The following is a 23,611-nucleotide window of genomic DNA, read 5'->3' as shown; positions in this document are numbered from 1 at the left end:
TATGTTAACATTAGACCTATATGATGTTAGCAATGTGGATGTATTTTGTATTGAATAGAATTGAACTGTCTCAGTTAACACTAACATTATTGAGTAAGTCTGAACTGGCTGACCTGTTCAAAGGATTTGTGCAATCCAAAATGTAGCTTATTGTACAATAACCCTCAAAGACAGGTAAATATTGAGAGGTCAGCTAGTGAGGAATTCTGGGAAAAATCTGTACAAAAAGTCTTAACAGGCATTGTTTGAGACTTCCTGTATACTTTACTAGGCAAATAAAGGAAATGTACCAATATTACCTTGGGTATTTTTCAGCCTCAATGTATAAATATGACTAGGTTACTTAAATATTCCTTATGTAGTAACAGAAGATTGTATGGCAAGTAACAGTTTATTTTAAAATGACAGTGATTTACATTTTATCACAGTATCTTAATGATAAGCAATATAGGCACACGTAGTAAAATGTTAATGCCAAGCAGGAAATTCAGTCAATACTTAATAAGAAAATGGTATATACAGAATAGATGCTTACATGCCAGGTCTGTTTCCGTGCTATCACAGATCAGTCATTTTTTAAGAAAAACAAGTGTTAAGAAATACGAGGTGATATGATTTGAGGCTAGTATATAAAGTTGCATATATAGATTTTTCTACAGTACAAAACCATTTAAAGTGTTTTATCTTGTTTTGTCACTGACATTTGGACACACCCAGAGGTATTTCACTAAAAATAACAAGCCTGCCCCATGTGAAGGCCCAGAGGAAGTGACCACTGATAACGAAGCAAACAAAAGGATTCAGAAATGCAGATAAGCAGCTACAGACTTCCCAGAACTCAATTATAACATGTTAAAGTTTAAAGATGTTATTATTTACATTTTAACAGCCAACTGACAACACTAAAATCTGGTATTGTAACAAGTTTCTGCATAACCAAATATCCTACTTTCTTAAAAAAAAAAAAAAATTGAACCATTGTAACAAAAATGTGTATGAGTCATGTGTCAGGATAGGTAAGAAATGTAGACACTAATATATTCAGGCTATAATCAAAATGGAAGCTATACAGACTAAAGAGATATTAGCTTGAAGAGGTAACCCTGTTGTCTATAGTAAAAATATATAATTATACAGTCAGGTTCTTTACAATTACTGATACAGCCCTCAACTCCCTATGCTGTTTTTACTCAAATATATGCATTGATATCCAGGTCCAGAAAATCATTAGAGTCCATGCTGTTCTGGTGGCTCTTCTGGTGATGTCTCAGGTTGGACTTACTCGAGAAGCTCTTATCACAGACTGAACATGCGAATGGTCTTTCCCTGGTGTGAATCCTCCTGTGGCATATGAGCTGACTGGACACTCGAAAGGCCTTCCCACACTCTAGGCACTGGTACCTCTTTGGCTCTGTGTGAATGCGCCTGTGGTTTTTCAGAGCCATGAGGTTGGTGAACTCTTTGTGGCAAACGGAGCAAAGAAAACATCCAGTTTTGTGGCTGTTTTTGTGGTTGAGTAGAGAGCCTGCGTGACGATATGTGCGACCACAGTGTTCACAGATATGGATCTTATCTTCTGAGTCTGTTTTCTGCTGGGTTAAAGGCGCTGGGTCATCTGTTAACACGTTTTGGTCGGGGGCACCCAAGATGTCGTTTTCCACATTGTTCTGGTGTATCTTTTGGTCTTTGCTATGCACCTCCATGTGGCTCTGCATGTGGGACAGCAGGCAGAAGGTCTTTCCGCACTCAGGGCAGCTGTGGCGGTTGATTTGGGAGTGTGCGTGTAGGGCGAGTGAATCGGGAAATGTCTGAAGGCACAGGGAGCAGTGGTGGAGGTTCTCTGAGTGAGTTTTCTTGTGGTTGAGGAGAGAGCCGGCGTGGCGGTACGAGCGGCCACACAGGTCACATCTAAAACAGGAAGTAGTACATGTCTGGTCAGCACATTTGACATATGTTTAGAGCTATTCTAAAACCCATTGCTTTAGTATTTTAATCAAGTTTGATTCTAATTCATTTGTCATCTATGTAAAAAGTAACCTCTGATATTGTTTGATAGAGACATTATGCATTTCCCCTACACACAAAAAATAAGAAATTCTAGTCTGGGCGCTAATACACTTTCTTAAACATTACAGTATAAAAGATGGTGGTCAGTGGTTCCTGGGTTTATCCTTTGAATAGGAGACCATGTGCATTTTTTGGACATTTTGACTGATGGTTTTGTTACTGTTAAAGTTCCTCATTTAAGTAGACTGAAACTAGTGTTATCGTAGTATTTTGCATTTGTTTAAAGGAAGCTTAGTTGGTTCACTTTTATTTAAATCAGCAGATTCAGCACCAGATGTTCCTGATGAACTGATGATATTGAGTGATGTTTACTAGTCACTTTACATGGAGGAACTTCAACCAAAACTACTGTAGAATCCAAAGTATCAGGTGTCATGCAACTTAGTACTTTTTAATGTAAACATGTTTTGCCAATGTGAGCAAAAAACTAGCAACCACATGGTATCCCCAAACTACCCTTATATATTGTTGAATCTCAATTTGAGATAGGCTGATAAATATGTTGGCCAATGTACTAGGCTGATACGTGCACCTTTTAGCATATCTATTACATGTCGTTATGTTTAGCATATATGTTGTTTTGGTTGACTAAAAGGAAAGACCTTTAGCTTAATTTGAACAGTTAAATGGGAATAGGGCACAATGTGACTACAGTGCTCTTTGATAATCACATAAAAGAATAGAATACATAATAGGTAGACATGAATAACTGCCCCTATACATCAACTCAGCTCATACATCATTTTCTAAAAAAAAATGGGTAGCTGCATCAGCCATGAAACAATTCATATTGGTCGATCTCTAACTTGAATACAAATCAGGTTAATTATGTCTTATGTATAATTCATGCTGAATTGTTAACATAACTCACTTGAAGCACTTGTCTCTGTCTGAGTGCTGCTCCGCTGTGCCACTCTGCTGACCTTGGGTGCACTGGTGTCTCTGCAGTCCGGTTCGCCCCCTAAAGCCCCTTCCACAGTCAGGACAACTGAGGCGACTGGCCCCGCGACTGTGGATCTTCTGATGGTTGTACAAGACACTAGCCACTCGAAAGGCCTTCCCACATGTTAGACAGGCATATTTCTTCTTCTGTGTGTGGATGCGTGTGTGGTTGCGCAATGCCAAAAGGTTTGAAAAAGGCTTGGAGCAGAACGTACAGTTATATTGTCCAGTCTTATGGGTGTTTTTGTGGTTGAGGAGGCTGCCAGCATGCTGATAGCTGCGATTGCATATATTACATGTATAGAAGTGGAGCGCTTCTTTTTTAGTTGGCGGTTCAATAGTTTGACCACCACTCGCTGACGTTTTGGCACATTTGGATCTAATACCTCTCCTACCTCTCTTGAGATTTGTGCAAACATGGACTAAAAGCTGCTTCCTTGACCGCAATCTTTTCCCACACTTCAGGCAAGAATGTCTTTTAAATGCAAAGTGGATGCGCAAGTGGTTCTTCAAGGCGAGCTGATTAGAATAAGAGTTGTTACATATGGAGCACAAGTATTCACCTGTTTTGTGGGAGTTTTTGTGGTTGACCAGACTTCCTGCATGTCGATAGGTGCGACCACACAGGTCGCAGGCAAAGGATCGCTTGTCACTGTTGTCCTCAGATTTGATTGGAGATTCGTATTCTTGAAGCTCTTTTTTGTTATTCTCGGAGGGGGAATCATGACTGGCATTAGGACTCAAGGGCAGCTCTTCTCCTTCAGACCTGCTCTGCTGTTCTGTTCTGTTCTGTACCTCAGATTTAAATAGTTTTTCTTTTTTGTGTCTCCTCATGTGGTTCAGCAGTTGCTTCTGGGTTTTGTAGGCTTTTCCGCACTCACCACAACTATATCTGAAGGAGATATGAAAAAATAAATGCATTATTATTATTTTCATAATTGTATTCTTTTTACTTTTATTTTAAAACATGTTTTTTTTTTTTTTTTAAGGAATAGGCTGAAGCCATGCTTATATGTTGCCTATTAAATATTAAATCTAATTCTTTTACACAATACTGGAATAACTTTACAATAACAAATTCACAAGCCAGCAAGATACAATAGTATAATCACTGATAATTTTATCTCTAAAACATAAGAGAAAATACAGAGAATTTTTTTGTTTGTTTAATAGTTTAAAATGTTTTTAGACCATTTTTATCATACCAAAATATTTATTTTAAATTTAGAATTCAATTTGTGATGAAATTTTAGAAAAAAAATACTTCTATAGTCTACAATAATCTAATTTATCATTTATTGATATGCAGAAGTTGAGGAGGAGAAACAAACCTTTTAATATCAAAGTGGGACCTCTGGTGGGTTTTCAGAGCCAGCAGATTGTAGAAGTTCTTCTGGCACAAATGACAGCGGAACAGCCCTGTTTTGTGGGACTTCTTGTGGTTCAGCAGGGAGCCAGAGTGTCTATACGAGCGGCCGCAATGTTCACACTTAAACTGCCGCTCCTCTTTGTCTAAACTCGTGTCTGCATTATCATTTGGTTCCCTTATTTCTTCTTCATTCTCTGCTGCTGACTGATTAGTATCAACATTACATCCATGGCTTTCAAGATGACTGTAGCTGGTACAGAAGATGCCGCAGTTGCCACAAATGAGATTCTTCTCCTCATTCACTTCATCATTCACTTCAAACTTATTATCTAAGGTTTTAACATTGTCTACTTGATCAGTGTTGTGTAGAAGCTGATGATTGACAAGGTCTTGACTATTTGAAAAACTTTCTCCACATAAACAGCAAATTACAACATTGCCCAATTCTTCTTCTTTGACTTGTTTAGTTGACGATGTTGGGACTGAACTGGTAGCAATGCTCTGTGACTGTATGTGGCCTCGCATGTGGTTCCTGAGGGCCCCAATGCTGTTGTAGCGGTTTCCACAAAATGAGCACTGATAAAAGTCACGGTCATCTTCGTCCTGTTCATCAGCTGCGTAAGAATCATCATCAATACTCACACGCTCGGGAAAATTGTTCTCTTCAATGTCATTTCCATTTATTCCATCAAAATGAATATGATTGCCTTGATTTTCAGCACTGTCTTGGAGATGTTCATCATTGTTATTAGAATTACAACTTATACTGCATGGCTGTTGATCATATTTCTCCAATTTAGTTACACCATAATTCGATGTTTGACCACAGTCCTCGTTTAGGTATCCATTTAACAAAGATTCATCTCTGGGTTCAATACCAACATCAGTGCCATCTTCTGAGGTTTCTTGTTGGTCTTCCATGGTTTGAAGCTGCCTCCTACAGTGAGAAGAAGCTTCTTTATGTGTGCGAAGGTGACTTTTGAATGATGCCAAATGTGGACAGCTCTTTCCACAGATAGAGCACTGATAGTCCCCAACCTGGTGTGACCTTTTGTGGTTGACGAGGCTACCATAGTGACGGTAAGTTTTAAAGCAAATGTCACATTTAAAAGGCCGCTCCTCTGAACCTACAGCTGAGGACACAACTGTAGCATGGTTTGTTACACTTGTGGAAGGTTGCATTTGAATACTGTTCAAAGGTGAAGATTCTACATCTGAACAGTGGTAAAAAAGACCATTGTCATTTGTCATTTGCTCATTGGGCAAATCAAATGACCCACTGTGACTCTGCGAAGATGCAGGAGAGTCATGTTTAACAGGAGGATGATAAAAAGGGGACTCAGAAAAACAAGTGGCAGTTTCATAAAATGTACTTTCATTCTGGTTTAATAAAAGTGAAGAATTATGCATTTGGATGTGATCCTGAAACTCCTCTTCACTTGAGAATAATATCTGACACAAGTGGCAGAAATTTACTGGCACATCCTGATTCTGTGGTGAAAACTGGTCTGAAGATGCAAGGGTGTAGGGGCCACAGAGAGAATCCACTGGACCTTTAGATTTATGACTTTTCTGATGGTTAAAAAGAGCATCCATATCGTTGAACAGTTTGAAACATACAGAGCACTCAAACATTTCAGTTTGGTGCGTCTTTGTATGATGTGACAGGCTTCCCTGATCAGTGTATGAGTTGTCGCTTAAATCACTTTTAAAGGGTTCATCCACAAAGTCACTGCTCTCAGTCTGTGTGTTACAAGCTACATCTGTTATATTCTCAGATAGGCTGTTTAGTGTTGAAATACCAGATGAGAGAAAACAATCTGTGTGTCCATTTTGATCTTCATGTGTGACAAACCCCATATCTACTTCCATGGGAGGCTGTTCTTTTGGTTGCCTTGATTCATGCACTCTTTCATGTGTAACTAGTTGTGATGGCCTATAAAAAGTTTTCCCACATTCCAAACAAGGATACTTTTTCTGTGAAGTGTGGCTCCGGAGGTGGTTCTTAAGTGCCAGAGCATTGGAATTTTCTTTTCCACAAATATTGCACTGAAAAGAACCTACTTCATGAGTCTTTTTGTGATTAGACAGGCTGCCAGCATGCCTGTAGGCACGTCCACATTCATCACATTTAAACTTGCGTTCCTCTTCTGGTTGCAGGAGAGCATCCATGTCCATTGGCAAAAAGGCTTATTGATATGTACCATTCCAAAAAAAAAAAAAAAAAAATCTGGTTATAGAGTTTTTCCAAGTACTTTAACCTTTAATAGGCATGGCATATATTTCATATAAAATGAGGTGATGGTGGGGATGGAAGCATCAAATGCTGTTGAAAGAAAAAAAAGAGAGTAAGTGTCTGTATTCACAAGTATTCAGCAGTACAGACAGAAACATAACGTGATAATAACACACATTACAATACATAGACATAACGATAGCCAAAAATTTATCATGTTTAGGGTAACCAGACATCCCTATTTTTACTCGGGGCAGTCCCAGTTTTGAGCCCTGTCCCAGCAGATTTATCCAAAACCAGTGATTTGTCCCAGTTTCATACAAGAAATGTCCCAGATGTCCCTATCTTTCACCAATCTGATCCGTGCCAACAGTAAAGAGAGGCATACATGTCATTGGTTTAGGTAAAATACAGAAAAGCGGCATAAAACACAAAGAAAATGTGACTACTGGCTCACATTAGTGCCGAGTGCATAACAATTTTCCTTAATTACGCACTCGTTTCACAATTTTATTATTGCCAACCCAAACCAGAGATGTCCCAGATTTTTATTTTGAAACACTTGTGACCCTAATCATGTTCTTCAATTTTATATCCAACGTTATCGGTAACCCTTCAATAACAACACTAGCATCAGTTAGCATATAGCTAGCTAAACAAACAGAAGAACTCTACTGTTAATTGCATAGTAAATCTACAAATGTTCTAATTTAAGTACCTGTTGCGACACTGGAATTGAGGTACACATTCTGAACACGGTCAGTGCCCTTCTCATTCACAAAAATATAATTTCTGTGCTCTTTTCTCCACCTTCCCATACCGTTCTGGTTGCTGGGAAACAGGAAATGTGCAGCAGAGAAATAGATCCCCCTCGACACGAAGGAGCAGAGATGAGATAATTTAAAAAGAAAACACTATTTGCCAAAATGCTGGACTGATATTGGGATGTACCTTCCACTGTCGAGAAAAGGGTGAATTAGAATAATAGCAGATTCGGTGCTTTTGCTTAATAAGTCATGAAAACGTTTAGGCGGAACCAAGTGTAGGGTAGCTAGGTAGCTATTATGTAGCTTTAGTTGTGTGGCACTATTGTTGTAAGCTATACTGATTTAAATAAAATCACCTGCCATCCCTTAACATTTTCTTTAGTAATTGTTTAATGTAAAATATCTTATTGCACATTACACAAATGAAACAGCCGAAAGGTTTCGTCATCATGGTCCTAGAGCCGTCAACTTCCTGCAGACACTGCTCAACGCGAACCATCACCTTACTGTAAATGCGACGTGTCTGTGTCTCGATTCAGGTAAGAAAGACATTCAAATCTACATAATGTGCGAGCTCGTTTAAAGTTATCATCTTTTTGATCACAGTGTCAATTGCAATGCATCAACTATGGTCCTATAGCCAGCCATTTTGAGTGGAATAAAATGCTAGCAAACTAGCTTGTATAAAAATCGTTGTGGTTTCATGCAAATGTGTAATTTCCAGATGCTGATGCTTTCTCACGGTCCTCTCTTGTAAACAGCTCGGAGGTTGACACCTCAGTGCTGTCTGTCACTGGACCTGCTTCCCATGGCTTCAGAGAGCCCTAGCTTATTGTCCCTGAGGTCCTAATGCCAGCCATTTTGGCCCTAATTTTAACGCATATGAATCATAGATGATTCGACATGACTTATCGATTTACATGCCATACAAGTGAATTTCCAAGCTTTCGGTTATTTATTGTTTGTATTTTCTCACTTTTTTACACTGTAGATGTGAATATGGATTCTCTCCAGCCTGGCAGCCCACGTCTAGCGGACCAAATACCTCCTTCTGCTCAAGATGACATGAAACCACAAGAGAGAGATATGCCAGCAAAAAAACGAGGGAGAGGCAGGCCACCAAAGGCCAAATCGCCCTTTAAATGCTCTGCATGTACGGAGGTCTTCAGAAATATCTCAGCTCTATCAAGCCACAAATTGTCTGCACACTCAAAAGAACGCCCGCAACCACTCTCTTGTTCTCAGTGTGATAAAACATTTCCTAACAAGGCTCAGCTCTCTAAGCATGAGCGCAGCCACTCAGCTCAGAGGCCCTTTCAGTGTCCCGACTGTCACAAAGCCTACAAGACTCCCACTGAGCTCCGCAACCACAGCCGCTCTCACACAGGTGAAAAGCCCTTTGTCTGCAATGAGTGTGGGAAGGCCTTCATGCAGGCTATATGTCTGAGAATCCATATGACACAACACAATGGAGAGCGCCCATACTCTTGTCGCCAGTGCTCCAAAAGTTACCCCACCTTATCCAAACTGAAGGTGCATATGCGCTCCCACACAGGCGAGAAGCCCTATTTTTGTGCAGAGTGTGGGAAGAGTTTTGCTGACCCCTCTGTTTTCAGGAAGCACCGGAGGAATCACCAGGGCCATCGGCCTTATGCCTGTGAAGAGTGTGGTAAAACTTACACAGAACTGAAGGATCTGAAGAACCATGAGCGCTCTCATACTGGTGAAAAGCCCTATCTGTGCTCAGACTGTGGGAAAGCCTTCTCCCGCTCCTCATCACTGGCGTGTCACCAGCGCATCCACTCCCAGAACAAACCCTACCAGTGTGAACAGTGTGGCAAAGGGTTCACCCAGCTGTCCTCTTACCAGTCTCACCTCCGCACCCACTCTGGAGAGAAGCCCTTCCTCTGTCCACAGTGTGGCAAGATGTTCTCCGACCCCTCTAGCTTCAGACGACACCAGCGTGCACACCTGGGTTTTAAACCTTATCCTTGTGACAAATGCTCCAAGAGATTTAGACAGCCGGCTGATTTGGCTGTGCATGAGCGAGTGCACTCTGGAGAGCGGCCCTTCAAATGCATGAGCTGTGACAAAGCCTTTGTAGCATCATGGGATTTGAGACGCCACATGCTTGTTCACACAGGACTCAGACCTTTCTCCTGTACTGAGTGTGACAAGTCATTTGCTGAGCGCTGCAGCCTCAACAAGCACCGGCGTGTGCACTCAGGAGAGCGCCCTTTTAAATGTGGAGAGTGCCTAAAGTCTTTTGTGGTGTCTTCCAGTCTGCGTAAACATGAAAGAACCCATCTGATAGAGCAGACAGTGCAGCAACAGGCACAAGAAACTGACACTGGGTCAGCCTGTGAGGTTAATGCCAACACAAATCTCCCTCAGCTCTCATCTACCCACATTGATGCCACCTTTGGGACATGGGATGAAGTACAGGCCCCCGAGAGCCTTCACACTGTGGACTCAACCAGTGCAGCTGTGACCAAAGTGAGTGTACATGTCTGTGAGACCTGTCAGGCAGAGTTCACTCAGCTGACTGAACTTCAGGAGCATGAGAGCAGCACCCTAAGCCCCGGCCCCATGTGTGCGACAACTGTGGTAAAGCGTTTCACAACAAATCAGGGCTGCGCAAACACCAGAAGATCCACTCCAACAGCAAGCCCCATAGCTGTTCCCAATGTGGCAAAACATTTCTGTTTGCTGCATACCTTCGCAAGCATTTACGAACTCACGCAGCATCTACCACAGCCACTGATTTGAACACTGTCCACACAGACCGCTTTCCATCTGCTCCCAGCCCTACAGAGGCTCCACCCAGCACAGTGGAGACCAGCGCTATTGCCCTAACTGTCCCTGTCACTGCCTTTCAGACTCTCCCAGAGTACTTGGTCAAACAAGAGGAACTTTCCTCTGTCTAGTATTTTACCTGTGGGCAACAATAATGAGATCTTCTTTAATGAAAATTAAGTTTTATCCATGTTTGATTCTTCTCAAAATATATGTTGAAAATATGTAAAAGTTGAAACTGTCATGAAAAGTCTCCTAACATTCAGTAACTGTTTCATTACCATTTGTATTCATTTCAGTTGTTTGTTATCTTAGTTTATCATGCAAAAAATATTGTAAATACTCAAACAGTCATTTTGGCATAAAATGAACATATTTCTTCCCTTGTTATCTGTTAGTATTATTGAAAGCTCAATCAACCATATGTCATATGTTTGGTCAAGAACACATACATTAATTACTCAAAAATCAAATGCAATATGATGAGGCATTTTAATTAAAGTATTAGCTATTGCCCAAGTAATAAATGCACATTCATAGACACATACACCTCAACAAATCTATATTTACTTTTAACTTTTGCAATTACCCCTATATCATATAATACTAGAAGAATTAAAGAAGTTTTAAAAATACACTGCAGTATATGGATTTCTGTGCCTTTTATTTTCCTTGATCAATAAATGATTATATAAGAAATGTGTAGAAACATCTTCCAAAAATCTGCAAATTACAGAACCAGGGGAGGCAGCTGAGCTTTTTTTTTTTTTTTTTTTACAGATTTACTGATTGTGCCACTTTCTTGAAATAGCATACAATGTTCACATTATTTTTAAAAAAGTGACTGGACACAGGCACAATACAATATTTGTGGTGACAGTAGTATATTATTTCAAACTTTACAATAGTCCTAAAGTACTGACCATCTATCATACCTATCATGTCTGCCTTTCAGCTGCAGTCCAGTATATACACAACATAATACTTGTCCTACAGGCTTGAGTCTGATCCAAGGAGGTGAAAGGCTGTCTATGTTTGTTCTTCAGTGAATATGGATGGACTTCCTGTTACTGTGCTTCATAGTGTAGAGCAGTGCAGCACCAGCATCAGTAAGAGACTGCAGACAAAATAATGTATGAAAAACACAAAATATTTTATTTATTTATTTTTGTTTTTTAGTTTTTTACCTGTGAATCTGAAGTGACAGATTTTTTCTGCAAAACAGAGAAATGTATCCATTATGAATTTAATCAACAACATCCAAAATAACAACTTACCCTTGTGAAGTTGTTAAAGCTATTGTGGATTGCCTCCATGGTTTTAACCCATTCTTGATACATATCTTTGTCTTCTATGCTGCCATTAAGAGCACTAGAAGAGATGGTTCTGTGTGAAAAAATGGTCACAGAGCAGTCTTATACCCAGCCCCAAGCCCATATAAATACTTAAAATGGGCATTCAGTAAGTTTGCAATAAGTTTTCCAACATTTAATCCACTCTCTGCCACTGTTCCCAGAACGATTTAGTTATTTAAAATGCCTGCATACATTGCCCTCTCTATGAGCCTCTTCTGCTGCTCTCCCTCTTTAACAGCATCCACAAAGCGTCCCCGCACGGCCAGAGCAGCAGTGGCTTGAGATGAGTTGAGCTCAATGATAGGCAAAGACAGGGAGGACAGCGCTGATGGGCTGAGAACAAGAAGCAAGAGACACATTTTTTAGCATTTCCGAATCAATCAAACATCTCCACGACTGCAGCGGTATAAATACATAGGCTATAGTGTGGCCTTCATTGAGTGAATAGACAGAGCACTTGGTTTTATGTGGATAAATTCTACAATCTGTGGAATATACTTTTACTACTTTTAGGATGGCCTATACATTTATAAGACTGTAAATTGAGATTACCTATCATTAGTGACCTCCCTGGGAGCAGTTATCACTCGCAGCCTTTTCTGTCCATTTCTTTTTCTGTATCTGACTTGGAGCTGTACATAAACTGTGGTGCCTGAAGCTGGAGGAGGAACTGAAAGAGCATGAGAAAAATATTAAAATATTAAAATATTAATATCTTGAATAAATCTTTACTATTATAGACACTCAGCACCTAAAAAAAGACACCAGCTGGATGATTTTTTCAGAATGATGAAAATGTAGAACCATTGCCATAGCGATTAACAATTTAAAACAAACAAAACCAGACTGTACATTGAGTAATCCACCTATAGTAACCATATGCAATACTGTAACTTACTGTAATTTAAATTATTCTGGCACAATTCTCTGAAGTCATTTTACATTCTATTTCTTTTTCATTCTGTCCATATGGCATACTGTAAATATCCACTAGTAGTACTGTAGCCTTTTTTTCTTTTTACTATATTTGAACAGCCGCAAAGCATATTTGATCAGAAAAAATTGACAAAATTTAATTTCTCCTATACGATGGATCCTACCTAAATGACTGAGGCATTACACGAACATCTATTTGAACAGTCTATTAAGTCTATTTAAAATATATATATTTTTACCTTTATTTTGATTCTTGATTGCATATTTATCTTCTCCTTTTATCTTTTATCCTGTATTATCTTTTACTATCTTATACTATTTTTTTTATGGAAAATGTCCTGAAAATGTTGCCTAAAAATATGGTGAAAACCATGAATAAAGCCATAGAGAGAGCCAGATAGAAATTGTTTGGACTTCTACACGATGACTATTTCGGTGATGTTTATTGTTTCCTGCAGTAATCTTCCTGTTTTTAATGGCAGCATTGCTCAGCTACAAACACATCTGATGACAAGACTTGTTGACTCACATTTTGTGCAATTTCCAACAAACCAAATTCATAAATATTTGAATTATTTTATTTTTACCTTGTGCTCCATGATCATTAACTCCAAATTGAAAAGTGATCTCTTTTTCTGGGTCAATGTTCCCCACCTCTCGGATTCCTTTGTGACTTGCTTCTCTTTCTCCTTTCACTCGTCTAGATAAAAACATACATATCAAAAACAGTTGAGCTTATTGGTGACTACAACAAACTCTTGGGAAGGGATCTTACAAGGAATTTGGCAGCAGAAATGACACTGTGCAATGTGTGGCTATTGTCCTATTCTCAATAATCTCTTCAAACTCCTGATGCAACCTCTCAGGACTTGCAATGACAACCTTAAAGATACAACTGGATGAGTAAAACATAAAAAAAGCAAAATAAGCAAATTTGAAAGTAAAATTTGAGATGGCTTACTTTGCCTCCCGTTCGATCTGCTAGTCTCCCAAGTTCATCCAACCTGCAGTCTGTTCCCTCAATCGATAATACTGACACTGTCACACTAAAGAGGAGATATTAAATATGAGTCAAGTCTGCAACTGTCAATTCGTTAGCACTGGTACCCCTGACTGGCTGCGTATTCCCCCAGGTCCTGGTAGAAGATGGTGGAGGAGAGAAGGGTGCGAGCATCGATGTCTTCCTCCTCTAGGTTTCCCAGTTCAGTGTTGGCCTTTCCGTCAGTGCAAATTATTACCTTTCGAAAACATAACTGGAGTTTTCATTTGGAACAGAATTTGACAGCAAGCCTTGTTACTAAGATTATATCCTGCCTAAGGTCGACACTCTCTGATAATGATTTCACTGGCCAGCCAGGCAATAGCCAAAATATATAGAAAAAAATAAGCAACAGATGATGTCACTACATGATATATGATATATATGTGTTATTAGGTATAGTTTTAAACACATATTAATAACTATTGTTCCCTCACTGAATAGAAAAGTTAGTGTACTCTCCAGCAAATTATCTGCCAGTGTATATGAAACAATGTAGTTGGATGTTGCAGTATTTGTCCAGTAGGTGGCACTATGTAAGATAATGCCCAACATCAATGAACCTTAAGATAAAATATAAAACCATAAAACCAATAGTAGTAATTGTTACATGTGTCTACATGTGTCTTTCAGCCCACCTTTGACCCTGGGTGTCTGGATGCCATTGCAATGGTAAGTAGAGCAGCTGGACCTAAAGCTGTAGTCCCACTTTCCTTTAACCTTTTAACAAATGCAAACTTGTCAAATAACTTTGCATTAACTTTCTTTGAAGTGTACTAGTATGTCATATGTCTTACCCCATTACTTGTTTCTGTAAGTAGTCCTTATTCTTGTAAACAGGAGGTGGACTGGGGAAAGAGGCGGCTGAATTTTTCAGATACTCAGTGTCAATCAACTCGTCACTGCTGAGGTAATGCGTTGGGTAATTCTCATATCCATGCAGAATTACCTAGGGAGACAAACATTATTTCAGTATATTTATTAATTAAGCCTATGTGCAGAAATAAGTATTAGTAAGTATCATTAGTAACTTACTTTGTAGTTAAACGTTATAAGCCCCACTCTTGTATTTGGTTGTTGTTCACTCAATCTTTGTACACAGTGCAATACAGCCTTTTGAACAAACTTGTAGAATAGACATTCATGAATATTGCAAGCCATAACTTTATTTATATGGTTTGTGGATTTAAAAGTACCTCAAGTCGAGATCTGTGGACTATTTTACCTTGCTCAATGACCTAAAACACCAGAAATATTAAGATCATTAAAGATGAAGGATGCCTGCATACTGGTAATTAGATTATGGATTACCTGTGAGGTGATGGTCATGGAGCCAGAAGTGTCGATGCAGAAGAGGAGGAGGGGATCTGGAGGCTGTGGGCTGTTCAGGTCAGGGCTGAGTGAATACAGGACATCCTGAGGTTGCTCTGGGACACTTATAGGGACAGTCGTCTGCTTGTCTTTACAGAAGTAGCACACTTCCACCTATGGGGCAATGTATATGCACAAGGGAGTGAAAGAGACAGGGACAATTGCAATTGCGATCTCTCAGCACTAGAAATAACACCACTTGCTTGTAATTACTGAAATTATCTATTAACTATCACATTTTCTCTTTTTCAACATATGGGTCAAATCAATAGCGTATTTACCACATTTGCATAAATGGAGTCCAGCACGGAGCCACATTTGGAGCAAGATACAGGCTCTCCTTGTATAAGCTGCACTAAAACATACATAAGTGATTAATTATTTTATTCACCCATGTTCAGATTAAAGAGATTATGACATGTAATTATGGACACATGCAGCTAACCTCTTTCTTCATACAGCATCTTTCCCAAACTGACAAGAACTACATTAGGGTTTCCTGGAAGTGGTCCATTGTCAAACTCTACAGAAATAATAGTTTGTCGGTCAATGCAAACATATTACACGTATTGCATTGTAAAAGTGAAACAAAACATACTTTTGGAAGTATTTTCAACAGGCTGAAGAGCTGATTTTGTTGTAGAGGGTACTGATGGTAGAATCATCAAATACTCAGGCATTGACTGCATATTGGCCGGTCGAGGAGGGAGAGTTGGAACTATGGCAAAAACATTATGAGCTATATACTAGTACTTGTGTTAAATTTAAAGGTACTAAATGTAGGAAAGACAATGCCTACTCGTGTTCTTTCTGCCTGGTAGCCGTGTCTCATACACACTATCAGAGCTCTCAAAGCTCTCAGGGATGCGGTATGTGTAGTTTGGGTCCCAGGGCTGGCTGTTTAAATCAGGCTCACAGGGGGGGACTTCATACTGACTGTCAGGTCTCCAGGGTTCACTGTACGAAGCAGAGCGAGGCTTAGCAAGAGAAGGGGCGACGCGCATGTGTGGGGGCAAAAGAGCTGTAAAAAGACATAAGAACTTATAGGTCAGTATTTTATAAACTAAATAATTATTAAAGTATTAAATACAAGTTAAAATAATTAGAATGCCATTGAAAATATGTATTTTCTAAAAAACAATATATGTGCTTTTTTTTCAGAAATTCCCTTGGATGAAATTATAGTGAAATATTTGATCTGAGATTACCCTGTTGAACTAAACACTGATAAAACTATACTACACACACTCATATTTTACTGTGTAATTTCAAGGGTCACTTTACCTGTTTTTTTAGCTGAATTCTGAGTAGATTGCATGCTGACAGGTAAGACACTGTTTCTTAATGTGGGGTTTTCATAGAAAACTGTGGTCATTAATTCCTTCTTCACTTCATTGGTTGGGAGCTGCTCGATGATCGTGGAGGAAGAGGTCACCTGTCTGGTGGATGTTGGTGGAGGTGGAGGAGGCACCCGAGGACGGATGCACTTCTGTGGAGGCAGCAGAGCTGGTGGCAACACATGAACATATGACAGTCATATTTTCTGGTAGAATGTTTCTATTTGTTGTGTGTGAGAAGTCCAACATACTTTTAAACCAGTGACATTCCCTTCACATAAACATTTAAATAAAATAATGTTTAATACCTAAAAAATGTCACCCCCAAAGGAACAGTGATGTGGTAATATAATTACATGACCTTTGTGTTTCTATGAACAAAGAAACAGCCTATAGACTGCTACAGTATGCACAAGGTTGCTCCCTGTAAGAAAAACATGTTGCTATGGCCATGATAATAACATCTGACTAGATGAACAAAAGAATATTGACTACATTAAAACACACGTGTACATTAAACTCCTTAAAATTATTGCAAAGATGTAAAATACAAATTTTTACCTGATCGTTTAAAGGCATTTTGTGTAGGAGGCACATAAACAAATCCACAAGCAAATTCCATTGATGGTCCTTCCTGCCACATAATTAACAAACACAAAGTCAGTGCCGTTGTATTACAGTAATCAGTGTAATTACTACTACTAGAGCAATCACATCTGCCTTTAGAAGGCTACAGCAAACAGTGCAACTTTATCCCACAGCTTATATAATATAAAATCTAATGAAAAGCTTTACTTACATGAAGAGTAGTTACTGTAAAGCTGATACTTCTGCTGTGTCACAACAGCTGAAGTTAGTCATGTTGTCCAACAGGTTCCACTTTCATGACAGCAGTACAGCTGGTTTGCTGGTTAGTCACAGTTTTATCTCACTATGCACTTGTGGTTAAACATTAGCTGTAAATGGGTGTCACCTCTAAGAAGTACTGATTTGTTCAATCCTGAACTCCATCTGCACCAGGATTTATTGCTCATAATACTTTATAACCACCTGCAATCAAAGTCCATAAAATCAGGCAGGCAGAGACAGCATAAATAATACTTAATACTAAGTCATTAGCAATGCTGTCATAGATTGTATATAAAAATGTACTTAATGCACATATCTGTTATTAAATGTATGAAAATGTACTTTATTACTAGCTTCTGGGGGTCAGTTATCATTGCTTTGGCAGTTTAGATTGAGTGAGATTTGATATTCAGTACTACTGTGAGAACATATCTGCTGAAAGTGAAAATCCTCTGAATTAAAATGCTTTAGGTATTTAGGATTTTGTTCACACAATACATTGTTGCAGAGGGAAGAACATGTAATATTACATCATAATAATTATATTACATTTGCACTAAAAACATAACAACAATATTGTATAGTCATACAATAACAAACAAACTTTTATTTTGAAAATATGTCCCTTTAAAAAGAATCATCTTGTTACATTCAGTAAACAATAACTGGATTGCACACACATTGTAAACCTGGTCTTGATAAACACTTCTCTTTAGGCCATTTAGTTTTCAGGTAAATAAATAAATTCATGATTTCATTTCCCAGAATTTGCTCACATGCAAACACTTATCACAAATACAGTACATTTTATACACACAGCCCGACATTCTTGATAAGTTAATTATATTTAGAAATATTGCAGAAGTGCCCATAGATACAAATATTAAGGCTTCTGGTGTTATATTGTTACAGTCTCCGGGACAAAGTGGTAGACTTCATTCTTCAAATGTAGTGAAAAAGGAGTGTTTTTGACAAAAAGATGTCACTCCACAACTTCTACATAATTGGCTGGATAGAAGCCCTCTTTCCCTCCACTGAGCACGCCTCGACACCAGCCCTGGTCATCCTCTTCCTCCACCTTCAGGAACACTTCACCTACATTAAAAAATAATACACATATGTTGCTTCTACTTTATGTTTGAATTTTTAAATAATTATGTACAAAGATACCAGTCAGGAAAAACTGGACACTACAGACTAACTAAACTATCATCAATGAAATACAACTCTTAGGGCCTGGCTCCACTGCACTCATATTTCGTCCTGCGTGACCGTAAAAACTGCAACTTTTGGACGCGTAACTTTTAGAATGCATTGGAAGTGAATGAGGGCGGCTCCACTGCACGCACTAGACGCACATATGAAGCAGTGCATCCTGCGTGTCGTAGATTTCAGAAAATAGTAAGCCAATGATATGGGAACAGAGTTAAAAGCTTGAAAGAAGATTTTACATTATAATGTTTTCAAGGGCAAAAACTGGCAACCCAAATGAGAGACTTGTGTCAGGCTAATTTCTCATGATTTCTGATTGGATAATCAACTTGAGAACCAAAAGACCAAATTATAACACAAACAATTTGTCCATCATGTCCATTTCACAACCCCTTTGTGTAGTCATGGCAGTCAGGTTTCATCAAGTGAAACAATCCTTCTTGGCCATATGACACATAAATACTATGCTATTAATATCATAAGATTTGCTTTATGATAAACATTCATATTGTAGTCTAAATAAATGATTCATCACCTGCTTTAAAGGAAAGCTCATCGCCCTCCTCTCCTGTGTAGTCATACAATGCTCGCACCTTCACTCCTCCAATCATCACCCTGACACACACACAGTAAATATTTTTCAGTGTAGAACAATAAGGTCTTTATTGGAGCTGGTTTGGGACTGGGATCACTTACGGACGGGAGTCTTTTCTTTTCTGGTCTCTTTTTTTTCGCTTCAACTTTTTAACTGGTGGAACCCATTCCTGTTACAAACACAAGTACCATATGCAAGCTTTCATTCCTCATGTTTTCAATGCATATGTCTTAAATATTCCTTTGTACATCTCTAGCATACCTGGATCTTTGGCCAGTCTGTGGGCATGCCTGGGCCATGATTGTTCTTCCACCATTTGAGGTCGTCCTGATCGCTGATGGCCATGAGAGTGTCATGCAGCTCACTGTACACTGCCTTCACACTGAAACAAGGACATATGGATTCATTCACTGTTAATTGTACTTTTCCACAGCACACAATCTGAGTTAAATTACTCGCACATTCATTTACAGAGGTCTCTCCTAACTCAATGATGTCCACATCTACTGGCTTATTCTGCCTTATTTCTCTTACATATCATCTTAGCATTATAATTAAAAACTAATGATATAACAATGAGCCATTATCCATTAACTGTAATCTAAACTAAATACCTTATGATCCCAGTAACCCTTTACCTCTCATTGTTGGTGATGTCCAGATGTCTGTGAATGGAAAGGAAGGCCTGTTTTAAAAAGCTGATCCTCTTCCTCTCCTCCTCCTGTGACTGCTCAAATATGGCCTCCATCTCCTCCATGTAGCGGGGGGTGTAGCTGGTAACATCCTCAAGCACTTTTTCATAGTGTTCCCTCATCTGTATGACAAGGGGGTCTTATTTTGAAAAGCCTCAGGAAGTTCTTATTATGTGTTCACAAGTGCAGCCGTCCTATAGCATGTATAAATCTTTGCCTTCACTGTTCCCATGGCGGACTCCATAAACACAGAATGGTTTAACAATAACACTGCTCCATACAAGGGAATGTCTGGTGCAAAAACGAGAGGCTGGGGGTCATGTTTAGAGTCGGATAAATAAATATTACCACATGGATCAGGCTAATGAAACACATGTTGTTAGGGGAAACGCAGTATTTTAGCAGCGAGGGCTTATAGTATCCAGTGGTTGTGAGTAAGTGTTGTTGAAGAGTTGCTACAATGTGCAGGTCTGTCCTCACCTTTTCTTTCTCCTCTGTCAGCTTGACTTTGGTGTCGGTGAACTTCTGCTTCTTCTCCGGACTCAGCTCAGGGTTGTCGTTGGCCTGCTTCTCTTTGTCTATGGCAGCTTGTTCCCTCTGACAGACCTTGTGGTACGCCTCTCGGGCCTTCTCCAGCTGCAGGCACATTCACACACATGTATGCTTTTTATTAAGTTAACTTACATGGAATGAAGATGAAAAACAAGTTCTTTCCATGTCCATTCACAGATTTAACTAGGAATGCAATCCTTAGTATGAGGCATTATGTTGCATATTGTAGGCTATATATTTTTGATAAGTCTTTGATGAGCTTGATTTGCTGTTATTTCTATGCAACCTGATAGGCCCTTGTAATTCATTGTGCTGTGCCTGTGCTGGCTGCAACTACAGTTGGAGAAAAATCTACAATCCAATTTATTCTGATTTCTGTGATTAGATTTACGATAAATGTTTAAAAGTAACATTTGTTTCAGAGTAAACAACTCCAGGAGCATTACCTTTGTTATTTGTGAAATGACTGAAATGTAAACTATAAACTAATATAAGAATCTCATACATTTCAGAACATGTCTAAACCACAGGTAAAACAAAACATGTTCTATAAAAAGGATATTTTAGCTATTTGATCATCTAAATAATTGCAGCTTTTGCAATTTGATGATTGTCCCAATTCAAATTGAGATTTCGGTTCGATAGCAATATAATGAACAGCTGTAGATGGCCTTTTATTGTGATTGTTGAGATAATTATTCAAAGCGGTATGAGTCTGGGTGCCTGGCTACATACTGTAAATGTATTTGTCAAGAGATCAGGCCATGCAGTTTTGCTGTCCATCATTCTTTCATCAGAAAACATTTTTTTCTTTTTTATAGTAGCCTATTCAAAGGTAATACTTATGTGTTATGTGCACCTTGACAAGCTTTTTGGTCCAGGGTTTCTGTGCACGTGAAAAGCTAGATTTGTTCTCATGGCTCTCCTTGAAGCCACAGAAGATCTTTTTGGGGAAGGTCTCTTTCTGCCAAGTCTTGATCCGCTCCCCCTCCTCAGACACAAGGGACTGTGAGATGGACGAGTGCAGGGCAGACAGGCGCTCAGTGGAGGTGAAGAAACTCTGCCACGCCTTCATCAGCGAACCGTACAGCGGCCCTGGGGACACAGAGCAAAGAACCAGGCCATGAAATAAAACACACAGAGAAGGAGGGGGGCGATGTTGAGTCATGGAACCAATAAAGACGTAATGACCTCCATTTGTCCAAACAAGTCCAGATGCACTCATTTAATAACAATCAACAGTTCATGTGGACCTGATGAAAGGCAAATGTGCAAACGGTTCTGGAACATGCAGAGCTTTTATTGATGATAGGGCTGGGCACTCTTAATTATTGCTACTTCTTACTTTTTAAACCAAGGCTTACAATGTACTCATCATGTTCTTTTGTCATCAAAACAAATGTCATTTTATAAGTAGGGCTGCTTGATTATGTCAAAATTCATAATCATGATAACTTGGCTCACAATTGAAATCATGATAATTTCAAACAATTACTCCTATACTGTCAAAAATGTATAATGTAGAGTAGATCCAGGTTTTGATGGACAGAATATGTAATACAGATAGTACAGAAGCGAGAAGAGAATAGAGTAATAATAATAATTGCTATCACAAGTTAAACTTTGAATAATTACACACTCAGAATTTTGCAGTTACATACATATGTGGTTGCCGTGTGTCTTTTGTATATGTCCTTTCTTTGTTTCTGTTCCCCCTATGTCTACATTCTGGCCTATTAAGGGTGTACCCTGCCAAAGACCCATAGTTGCTATTAGTAGACTTCTAATAGAAATTATTAGAGAACTAGTAATTACATGGTCTTGTAATAATTAAGAGGGCCATGAAGAGAGATTGATAGTTGCTGTCAGTTCCAAACAGTTCAGTTTCATAACTATAGAAATAGAAAACTATTTGCAAATATGTGAACAAAGCACTGAACAGCTGAATCACTTACTAGAGTCTACTATTGTCTTCCACTTGGTGCTCCACTGGCTCAGCTGCTGTGCATACTGTCTCTCCACTTTAGCTCTTTCAAGAAAGCAGGCCACTAGATCATTAGAGGCCTGGAAGGACTGGTCAGTTCTGTGCACGGTCCGAACATAATTTCCAGGCTGAAAAAGCAAGAAATTGCTAAGATTTAGGATCTTATTATAGATTTAATGTAAAGTCTATTTCTCACCATCCAAAAGCTTAGTTTCTTGGGGTCCTCTGGAGGCTCCTTGGGGAGGCTGGCCATTGTTGAAAGATGTCTGTCATGCAGAGGCAGAGAGAGCTGTTGTCATTCAGCAGAGTAGTTAGACTGGTTAAGATGCACACAATACACAGGGGAAGCAGCTTTTATTGACAAACAGGTAGCAATGATTATCATGCCGCAGGTTGGACGTCTTGACTGTGAAATGTGCTGTTGGTGCTATGTGACAGTGGTATCTGAGAAGAAGTCATCGGCACCTGACTCTTAAGTGCATTTGTTTGGTTTAAGCGTATTACCATAACAACATCTCAGCCTCATGCCGAGTGCATGAGTAAGGGGAGTGCTCCAGTGGCAGACTGGAATTCACAGGGTGGGATCTGACAGCAGGAATAGAGCAGCTGCTCCGGCATTCTTCCTGTTGCCTTCCCAAAATAAACAGCGACGAAAGGTCATCTTTCACCAAGGCTCTGACTAATACAAGCTGTGTTATAAGCAATGCGCTCTATTGGAAATCTATATAATAGTGCAATGTAGTGTTTTTAGAGTGACCAAACACCAAACAAAAGGAAGGACAAGCAAACAAGCAGATAATGCAGCTACATTCAGGCCTGTTGGGGAGTGCTGACACATGGCTGACTAATATGAAGTGACTAACCACACCTCATCATAGACAGAGCATGGCACAGAGGCTGCTGCTAACTACAGCCAAAGTCTTTTCTATTGGTGCCTCATAGATTAACACACTTTATTTCCCGTGGTAACACTGAAAGAGCAGCTCAGGCTTCTGTCATGTCAAAGTGTCCAGTACACACGCCAAGAAGAAGATCACAGCACACAAAGCAGCAGCAGAGTAGGCACACCAGGCACAAAGCAGCACTTACATGTCTCCCTGAATCACCACTGATTACTCAAGTGCTCACTTGTTACTGGTAGGGCCGCTTTGAGGGTCTCCTACTCCATTTGTGAGTCCATCTCCCCTATCCCATCCCCGTGCCTCTCTCCTCCTCTAACACAAGCTCTTCCCTCTCTCACTGACCCAATTTCTCCCCCTTGGCCCTTAAAGTTACACTCGCACTATGTTGATTCAAAAGTGGGTGTGGAAATAAAAACACACGCCTGGTGATCTCTTTGCTGTCATTTGGCTTTAGGGCAAACAGTTAAAAGAGGAGGGAACTTACCTTTGTAGCTCTGCTCCACAGTCCCACAAATGATAGAATTTCAGCTTTCCTTAGTCAAAGTCCATGTTGGTTAACCAGTGTTTAACATTGACAGTCCACTCTGCTAGTATTAAAACAGCTGGCAGA

At 39.4% G+C, this 23,611-nt stretch overlaps 4 protein-coding genes across 5 annotated transcripts; 1 reads left to right on the top strand and 3 right to left on the bottom strand.

Annotated features, from left to right (window-relative positions):
• Window positions 1–355: 355 nt before the first annotated feature.
• znf646 (zinc finger protein 646) lies at window positions 356–7,489 on the bottom strand. Its single transcript, XM_055149906.1, has 4 exons — window positions 7,333–7,489; window positions 4,341–6,704; window positions 2,939–3,901; window positions 356–1,908 (listed from the first exon to the last, which is right to left on the bottom strand). The coding sequence occupies exons 2-4, from the start codon at window positions 6,554–6,556 to the stop codon at window positions 1,191–1,193; spliced, it is 3,897 nt and encodes a 1,298-aa protein (XP_055005881.1). The 5' UTR covers window positions 6,557–6,704; window positions 7,333–7,489; the 3' UTR covers window positions 356–1,190.
• A 212-nt stretch (window positions 7,490–7,701) lies between these two features.
• znf668 (zinc finger protein 668) lies at window positions 7,702–11,042 on the top strand. The gene is given in 3 exon segments (XM_055149909.1): window positions 7,702–7,920; window positions 8,373–9,947; window positions 9,950–11,042. Coding segments are annotated over 2 exon segments (1,926 nt in total). The 5' UTR covers window positions 7,702–7,920; window positions 8,373–8,380; the 3' UTR covers window positions 10,309–11,042.
• si:dkey-9k7.3 (circularly permutated Ras protein 1) lies at window positions 10,651–17,136 on the bottom strand. The gene is made up of 21 exons (XM_055149907.1): window positions 17,015–17,136; window positions 16,777–16,849; window positions 16,163–16,384; window positions 15,678–15,899; window positions 15,477–15,596; window positions 15,324–15,401; window positions 15,160–15,233; window positions 14,819–14,992; window positions 14,704–14,745; window positions 14,543–14,632; window positions 14,305–14,456; window positions 14,146–14,227; window positions 13,576–13,706; window positions 13,430–13,514; window positions 13,244–13,350; window positions 13,056–13,168; window positions 12,085–12,202; window positions 11,725–11,865; window positions 11,455–11,548; window positions 11,365–11,391; window positions 10,651–11,294 (listed from the first exon to the last, which is right to left on the bottom strand). The coding sequence occupies exons 2-21, from the start codon at window positions 16,835–16,837 to the stop codon at window positions 11,220–11,222; spliced, it is 2,208 nt and encodes a 735-aa protein (XP_055005882.1). The 5' UTR covers window positions 16,838–16,849; window positions 17,015–17,136; the 3' UTR covers window positions 10,651–11,219.
• A 504-nt stretch (window positions 17,137–17,640) lies between these two features.
• Window positions 17,641–23,347, bottom strand: LOC110159679 (protein kinase C and casein kinase substrate in neurons protein 2-like). 2 transcript variants are annotated; one of them, XM_055150599.1, is made up of 10 exons: window positions 23,189–23,347; window positions 22,296–22,365; window positions 22,071–22,227; window positions 20,975–21,210; window positions 20,044–20,199; window positions 19,510–19,685; window positions 19,133–19,253; window positions 18,973–19,040; window positions 18,812–18,891; window positions 17,641–18,159 (listed from the first exon to the last, which is right to left on the bottom strand). In XM_055150599.1, exons 2-10 carry the CDS (start codon window positions 22,350–22,352, stop codon window positions 18,047–18,049), a joined length of 1,164 nt encoding a protein of 387 aa, XP_055006574.1. In that variant the 5' UTR covers window positions 22,353–22,365; window positions 23,189–23,347; the 3' UTR covers window positions 17,641–18,046. The 2 variants fall into 2 exon arrangements, with proteins under 2 accessions (XP_055006574.1, XP_055006575.1); XM_055150600.1 differs by having other exon boundaries at window positions 23,228–23,277.
• Between the last annotated feature and the right edge of the window lie 264 nt (window positions 23,348–23,611).

This window comes from Boleophthalmus pectinirostris, unplaced genomic scaffold (assembly GCF_026225935.1).
Source record: "Boleophthalmus pectinirostris isolate CB_2022bp ecotype Guang Dong unplaced genomic scaffold, ASM2622593v1 HiC_scaffold_14, whole genome shotgun sequence".
Lineage (NCBI taxonomy): Eukaryota > Metazoa > Chordata > Actinopteri > Gobiiformes > Gobiidae > Boleophthalmus > Boleophthalmus pectinirostris.
This window is presented reverse-complemented; position numbering and strand designations above follow the sequence as displayed.